This window comes from Cervus elaphus, chromosome 4, assembly GCF_910594005.1.
Source record: "Cervus elaphus chromosome 4, mCerEla1.1, whole genome shotgun sequence".
NCBI classification, from domain to species: domain Eukaryota; kingdom Metazoa; phylum Chordata; class Mammalia; order Artiodactyla; family Cervidae; genus Cervus; species Cervus elaphus.
In genome coordinates, this window is record NC_057818.1 from 11,792,653 (window position 1) to 11,801,333 (window position 8,681).

The window sequence follows — 8,681 nt, forward strand, 5'->3', positions numbered from 1 at the left end:
GCGGGTTCAAGCCCTGTGTCAGGAAGATCCCCTGGAGGAGGAAATGGCAACCCACTCCAGTATTCTTGCCTGGAAAAACTCCATGGACAGAGGAGGCTAGTGGGCTACAGTCCATGGGGTCGGACAAGGCTAGGCACAAACACCAACAAACACAATCTGGTATGGTAGCCACCAGCCCTGTGTGCTTGCTAGGCACTTGAAATGTGATTTCTACAAATGAAGAGCTGAATCTCTATGTTTATTTGGTGTTAATAGATTTCTATTTGAGCGCTCTTGTAGGTACATCAATGCACTGCCTGCTTTGAGACTTCAGTTGCTGAAGTTGCACTCTTTTTGCAGAGGTCCCGCGCTCTCTTCTGAAGGCCCCCTTCTGTGTTTGCAGATACGCACGCCCTGGTGAGCCTCCTGCAAAACCTGAACAAGGCAAACTACCACCTGCCCATCATGGTGACAGACTCGGGGAGACCGCCCATGACGAACGTCACGGAGCTCAGGGTACACGTGTGCTCCTGCAAGAACTCCAAAGTGGACTGCAACGCTGCGGGGGCCCCGCGCCTCAGCGCAGCCGCGGTCCTGCTCCTGTCCCTCCTCGGCTTAGCTCGTAAGTTGGCCAAACTCCAGTGTGCATACGGTGGGAAGACCTAACTTCCCCAAGCCCACTGTTTTTCCACATAGCTTCTTTCCCAAAATATGTATCCCAGAGGAAACATTCATTTTTAGCTTACGTCTGTGTAATGGAGTGTTACCTGTAAAGGTGCTCCCACTAATGTCAAAAGGTCCCTTCAGATCCCCGCGCCAATCTGAGGAACCGTGCAAAGGCACCCAATGCCGTCAACAGAGCAGGTGGAGAGGAAGCTCCTCCAGATGACCCTGAACTTGAGCTCAGACAGATGTGCCCAGATTGGTTAACTGGTCTACCAGGGCCCTATTTCTCTCTGCATGGTGTAGTGTAATCTTTAGCTAGGTTTAAGGAGATTCTACACCCTTTAAAGAAGAATCATGAGAATGCATGGAAGGACGTGGAGGCTGTAGGAAAAGAGGTGATTGCATATTCACACAGTTTTTTCACTGACTGGTTGTCATGACTATGACATAATGAAGCATTATTTTAAATAAATGAACTATTATGCCGTGTAATAGAGGTGTGAGCATCAAATAAATAGAAACAGGTATCAAATATTTCCTTTTTGGGGCTTACTAGTCCAGTTTTAACCTTAGCAATTATTAACACATAGCTAATGCCATTCAAAAGACTTTGGGGCCTCAGTATTTACCTTCTGAGAAGGTGAATGGTGTTGTTGTGAATTAGGAGGCTAAGAAAGTGATGATTAGAAAATAAAGACAGAAATTATTGTATCCTGGTGACAGTGTTGAGTGGAGTCAACAGGAAATCTCATTCCAACTTCAGACACGTAGAGCTCTGTGCTGAGCCACTGACCTCGGAGTGGAATTAGAGAGGAGAATTTACAGTGCAAAGTGTCTCCCTGGATGGATGGATAGACGTATGGATGGAAGTGAGGGATGGAGTGAGGAGAGAAAGGAAAGAAGAGGGGGAGAGAGAGAAAGGGGGGGAGGGAATATATATTCCTCTCTCTCTTCCTCCCTCCTTTCCTCTTTCCTTCCTTTTTTATAAAACATGAATATTACAGATGAGGTTGAAATCCCCTGTGTCCCTCTCCCCAGTTTCATTTCCTGTTCTCTCTCCCCAGAGACAATAGCTGTCATGAGCCAGCGTGTGTGGACATTGTTTTATACTGTTACTACACACCACATGCACACACACCCCATATAGTTCTACTTTGTGTGGTTTGTCAAACTTGGTCTAATTCATATTGTGTTGAGCCTGATGTGCTGGAACTCTCTGTTCTCCCTCTTTTCATTACATTTCCAAGCTCCATCTATGTTTCTGTAGTTCAGGGGTTGGCAAGCTTTTTCCATCAAGGGCCAGGTGGCAAATATTTTGGGCTCTGGGGGTCTCATCAGGGCTCTGTTTCATATTCCTTTTTATAGCTGTTTTGGTTCTGTCTTCTGTGTTTTACCACCCTTTAAAAGTATGAAAACCATTCTTAGCTTGAGAGCCAGGCAAACACAGTGCTCTGGTTCATTCACTCTAACAGCTAGAGAGCATCCCTTCCCATCCTAGGAATACGGCGCAGTGTACTCCCCTATCAACAGACACATGGGGATTATTTAGTGTCCTGCTCTGACCAACTCTACCGCAGTAAACCTCTGGAATCTGTTTCCCACCAGCTTCTCAAGTGAGCACTAGACAGACACCGAGCAGAATTCACATATAGCAGAGTTGGGGTAGACCCGAGGGCTGTACTTCCTGGGTGATTGTACAGAAATAAAAATGCTGTGTGTGCATGTGTGTGTGTACACAGATGGAAAAGATGATGGAGTAGCCACTCACACATCACCCACAACTGGTGTTGTTGTTTAGTTGTTAAGTCATGTCCAACTCTTTTGCAACCCCATGGACTATAGCCTGCCAGGTTCCTCTGTCCATGGAGTTTCCCAGGCAAGAAAGGACACTGGAGTGGGTTGCCATTTCCTAATCCAGAGATCGAACTCACATTTCCCACATTGGCAGGCAGGTTCTTTACTGCTGAGGCACCTGGGAAGCCCATAAACACAATTCAGTTCAGTTCAGTCGCTCAGTCATGTCCGACTCTTTGCGACCCCAAGAATCACACAATTACATGACACCAAAGCCTGACTCTCCATGAACCAAGGCTCTTCAAGATTCTGCTCACTTACCAGCCCCCCCAGGCGGCCAGTGAGTGGTTTAATGGGGGCTTCCAGCTCCAGTTGTTGAAGTACAGATAGATCCCCAGCCCATCCAACCCAGGGAACCAACATCCCAGGTGACCGTAGCCTCTGGCACATATACCCAGTGTTTTTATATGTTTACACAATATTTTTTACAATAATACACATGCCTGCTACTCCAAATCATTATATTAAATGCTTGTAAGATGTAGTCTGTTGAGATTAAAAGGAATATAATAGCCATGGCAGCCTTTTCTTCCTCTGACAAGGGATTTTCTTGTTCCTCCTACTTTGGAGCACCCTGACCTACAGGTGTCAATAACAAGCAGGTTCCCCAGGATGGCTCACTTCTCATCTCTCCCATCTGAGCTCTTGGATCACAGTTAATCCAAGACAGAGTTATCTGATGACTGCCAAAGAACTCGTGTTCATTTTATACTCAAAATAGTACCATTGAGAAAAGACAGGTGCATGCATTCTGTGTTTGAAATGTCAGATGCACTTTCTGTTCTCACCTAAAATGGAGAGCCACATGGTTATCCCACTGCAGGTCAGGGCACCTGAGGACAAGCCATAATTATTCTCAGAAAGGAACCCTGAATCTCCCCATGCAGCTGGAAATGACCCTCCCATGTTTTGCATCACAAGACATGTCATTTCAGTCCCCAAAATAGTTAAGAACAGTTGTCATCACCGACCTGACTTCAAAACAAACCTCACCCTGTCCCTATATCAAAGGCATAAGATTATTTAATAATGTTTGTTTGAACATTAGAGATGCCTGCCAAATAAAATGATTCCTGTTTTATTATAGACCTAGCCCAAGATGTTCTTCCTGACAGAGAAAGAATGAAACTAATAATGTAGGCATGTGAGAAATTGGCAGGTATAAGACGCCTTGAGTGGCTCAGACTCTCTCCTAAGAGCAAGGTCAGTGTGGCTGACCCATGACAATGGCAAGAGGGCACACAGAAATGGGTCCAAAATATTAAGCAAAGTGGGGGCATGAGTCCTAATAACACTGTAACTATCAGTAGATTATAAAGTGCAAGGACAGGAGAACTTCCCCACCAGCCATGGTCCTTGAATAAATGTGGAGATTTGGTAGAATCTGTTTGATGTTTCTTTAAAGCAGGGAGTGGCAAACTACAGCCCCAGGGCCAAGGAAGGCTCACTTCCTGGTTTTAAGATTTGATTAGAATACAGATGCCCCCTGGTGGCTCAGCGGTAAAGAATCTGCCCACCAATGCAGGAGACGCAAGGGATGTAGGTTTGATCCCTGGATTGGGAAGAACCTCTGAAGGAGGAAATGGCAACCCACTCTAGTATTCTTGCCAGGAAAATCAGATGTTCCATGGACAGAGGAGCCTGGCGGGCTATAGTTCATGGGGTCGCAGAGTCAGACACAACTGAGCGAGTCAGCACAGACGCACAGAACACAGAAGGTCCATCCGTTTACAGACTTAACCTGTGACTGCTTTCTGCTACTACCGCAAAAAGAGCTGAGTGGTTGCCCCCGAGACCCTATGGCCCAAAAAGCCGAAAATATTTACTCCTGGCTCTTGGCAGGAAAAGAGTGTCAATTTGGTCTTTAAAGCCTTTGTTCATAAAACTGCAGGGCTCACGTCATCCAACGTGGGAAGAGAAAATGGGTTTTGCTCCTCCTCCCAAATAATATTCTGATTCAAGTAGACTCGCATGAACCAAACACCCCTCTTCTGAGGCTTTTCTCTTTATTTCCTTCATTGCCCTGGTGGTTTTATTTCACTCTGTAGATGAGACACTGATGCTCAGAAAGGTCCCAAGGTGGGTAAGCATGGAGGCCAGTGTTCATTATTAGACTGCCTCCCTTGTGGAAAAAGATAATAAAAACATTTCAGTTTATTATGATACCGTAGGTGGCTTTATTGCATTTGAGAGTTGAACTGAGAGAGACGCAATTCCTACTTTGACATCCCAAAGTAAAAGAAATAAAACTAATGACATTGAAAGCAATAAAAAATGTAAATGAAATGATTTTTACTGCCAGTTTGTTGTTTAAATCACATGTTGATGACATCAAGGGGATGCATAATTCTCCCCCTAGGACCCTCCAAAGAAAGCAAGCTGGCACATCCATGAGGGTTTTTGTGCTGTGACAAGGCAAGTTCAAGGAATATTGTGCTGAAACCTTTTCAAACACTTTTAAAATTAATCCACGAGAGCAAGAATATAAAAGAACAGATCAGGTGAACCATTTGAATAAATACCAAAATTAAATGTCTCTGTGCTGGAAAGGAGGGGGCATTGAATTGTAACCTTGATGATCACAATGAAGAAGTTTAAAGAGATGACCAAAGGAGCAAAAAAATGGTCACCAGAAATACTTTTCATTCTAATGCTTTTTATTACGGTATTATTTGCATTCCATAAAATTCACCTATTTTAAGGGTACAGTTTGATGAATTTTGGTAAAGTGTAGCCACTCCACAATCAAGATGCCATTCCTTGTACCCCTTTCCTGTTGATCCCCTCCCCAGAGTCCAGACTCCCACTGATCTACCTTCTCTGATTAGATTCTTGCCTTCTCTAGAAGTTTCCGTAAACAGATTGGCACAGTCCGTGTCACTGAGTGTGTCAGTGTTTTGCTCCTCTTCATTGTGAAATATGTTATGGGCAGAGGCAGAGCTTGGAGGAGCACCAAGACGGAGTCGCGCAGACCATCCTCGGCCTGCAGACAGAGCTGGTCCCTCCAAGTTTATGGACAGTGACGTCCTCTGACGTCCCAGGGCTTTCTATGTGCCACACGCATGCACAGCTAAGAACATTACATCATTGTGAACTTTTTCGTGCAATTAACTCAACAGTCACAGGGGATATGCTGTGGTCTGACTTGACTTAAACAGGGCTTGAGGGCTTTCCAATGGAGTGGGTCTTATTAAGTCAAAAATTTCTTCCTATTTTTCTCAAGGACCAAAATGATTATTTTAAGTTATTGGTCTCACACAGGAAAATATTTTTAAGTGAAATTAGTGATGCCATTTTCCAGTCTTCAAATGCAAGTGAATCTGAAGGATATAGTTTACTGCAGCCCAGGTCACCAAAGAGTTTAAGGCAATGGTAGCAAGGGCAATGAAAAATTCACCTGAAATAAAAGGAAATTAAATGAGTTCCGAAGAGTCCTAACCCCAAAGGAATTCACCTGTCAAGCAGTATAAAGATCCCTCAGTATAGAAAATAACAATAAAACTTGCATCTGAATCAGCATGTTCATTTCCATGGCCCTTTCTGTTAAAACAGCTTTCTCCCTTAACCTTCTCAATATCATTTTATTTACACTCGAGTCACATTACAAAGATTTTTTTTATCTAGAATTTAGAGCAGCTGCTCTAAATTTTCCAAACAGATACATGACTACTTTATTTTTTTTTATATTGCAGTGGTTTTTGCCATACATTGACATGAATCAGCCTACATGACTACTTTAAACTCTAAAATCAATGGAGTGTAGCACAGGTTGTTGATGTTTATATGCTGACCCACCCCCTTAACAGATTTAGAATGAAAAGCCCTAAGCTTTACAGAACAACCCATTATATTCCAACAATCAATTCATTCCAGAATAGACTATACTTGCATTGTGGGTTGATCTTTTATACATTTTTGTTTCTCTGTAACACGAGTTTTTAGTGGTCCCGTCTCCCTGTACAAATCCAAGATATAATAATAATTAAGCAAAGGTGGCAGAGAGCCAAGCTGCTTCCGTCCACCCTATCATCTGGCAGAGTGGAAGTCCCTCAGCTGGCCTAAAGCCTAGAGAGCAAGAAATGTAAACCCTGATATAGGTCACAGAGAGGCAGGGAGGGACCGCGACCAAACAGGCAGCCTGAGGAAGCTGGAAAGGGAGGAGGGGGCTCCAACAGGAACTCTCTGCCAGCGCCTGGACTGTAGCCCCCTAAGAATTCTGACCTCCAGAGTGTAGGAGAGTGAGTATGTGCGGTTTGTGAGCCACTGAATTTGTGGTCATTTGTGACAGCAGCCCTCGGGAACTCATACCATCTCCGGAGAACCACCAGTTACTATCTGGCTTTTCTCAGTGACCAAAACAAAAAAATATATATATATGTATATGTGTCTGGGATGGTGGTCCATTTCTAAGCTGACAAGTAGGCTTGTTTATAAAATAGCCCAGCCCTGGGCCACCTGCAGAAGACAGGGCCCAGTGAGGCAGCGGGAGGGGCCCTGGTTGATCTGAAGTGTGAGGCCTGTGGTATTTGCATTTTCAGAGAAGTCCAGCTTTTTGAGTCATAAACCAGCAGAACTATTCTTTCTCTCTTCAAATGTTATGCTCAAGAAGAAAAAAAAAAAACTTCCCCAAAGTAGTGCAATATTTATAAGTGCATTTGTTATAGCTTGCCAGTCATGTATCTAGTATTTAGCTAAAATGTTTTTGAATCGAGTTGTTATATTCCTTAACTTGACTCTGAGTCTTTTCCATTCAGGTCTGTGAGAACTCCTGACATCTGAAGCTTGATTCCCAAGTTTCCATAGCAACAGGAAAAAGAGAAAAAAAAATCCAAATCTGAAGATTGCAGTTTACAGCTCTCGAACTTCACAACCAGGCCTCAATTGTTTCAGATTTTCGTTTTCTTTGCAATTTTCACTTAATCTGTACTTCACCATTTTGACAGCATCTTCCTTTTGCCCTTTAATTAATGGAATCCTCTGAATTTTCCCTTGAGTGTTTTAAACATCATGGCATAGAACTTGACCTTCTGGGAGGAGGAACAATGAATACTTTTCCTGATGTGTTTGCCATGTTGCTAGTCAGCACTCCACACATCCGGTTTGGTCTGTGGGTTAGTATTTGTATATGTATGAGTATCTGTATGTGTATATACCCAGTATTTATAGAGACAGACTCTACAGAAGCTTGGTCCTCATATATTGTCACCCTTCCCTGAGAGGTTAAGCACAGAAGGGGTAGAAGCTAAAGCAGCTGACCCCTCCAGGGCCTCAGCGTCCAGCCCAGCACTAGGGCAGAGCACAGAGCTTCTCCTCCACCCACCGTCCAGGCAGGTCCACAGAGGGGGGACAGTTTTCACTGCTGTCCTATGTGAGGATGATCCTGAGTGAAGGTGGTGAGGAGCAGAGCTGGACATTTCACCATCAAATGCACAGGGGTCTATCTCTCTGCATTTGTAAGTGTCCGGAAACCACAGTCCCAATGGGTTTTCTGGGGACCTGGCCCAGGATAGAGAACCTGCCCTCCTTGGCATATGTACAACAGCCAGTGACATCATGGAGGTCACACATGCGTCCGAAGAGGCCATCAGGTACCATGTGTATACATATATCGGCCCACATGTACAGACACATTTATGCGCATACACACTGTTCGTTTCCTATATACATGCATACAATAGAGTAAACACAGGTAGTTTTAAAAGTACCCTTTTGTGTGAATCGACGGCCGTCGTTTGCAAACCTGAAAATAAAAGATGTTCATTATGTATGAGAAGTAATTGATTTTTATTCTGTGAGCATGCGAACATAAGACGGAGGTTAGTGCTTGTACCAAGGTTATCTTCTTGTCCATATGCTGTAACTGAACCATCAAAGCTCACGCCAAATTTTTCTAGCAGATAAACTAGTGACAGCCTGTGGCTTTTTCTTAGCGCTTGACACGAGCTAGGGTCAGGTAAGTGTCTTAGCATATTTTAATGCAGTTGCTCACTAGAGGTTTTAACCACACTTGCGCACACGCAGGTGCGCACACGCTTTCTTATGCAATCTCTGTTTGCACCTGTGCTTTTCATTTTGCCTTCATAGGAACTAGAAGTCATATGTTGTCTTTACTGCAGTGAAATTATGCAGATAGAGTTCCATAGATTGTGTTTGTTTCTATAGTAAATCTTTTCGAAGCATAT

The 8,681-nt window shown here is 43.8% G+C and overlaps 1 protein-coding gene across 2 annotated transcripts in view; it reads left to right on the top strand.

Moving 5' to 3' along the window:
- Positions 1–8,266, top strand: part of CDH13 (cadherin 13) — a 981,031-nt gene extending 972,765 nt beyond the window's left edge. For both annotated transcript variants that reach the window (XM_043898157.1, XM_043898156.1), the window contains 2 exons: positions 383–601; positions 7,254–8,266. In XM_043898157.1, coding sequence (XP_043754092.1) covers positions 383–601; positions 7,254–7,261 — 227 coding nt within the window. In that variant the 3' untranslated portion in view covers positions 7,262–8,266. The remainder of the gene's footprint in view (positions 1–382; positions 602–7,253) is intronic.
- The last annotated feature ends 415 nt before the right edge of the window (positions 8,267–8,681 follow it).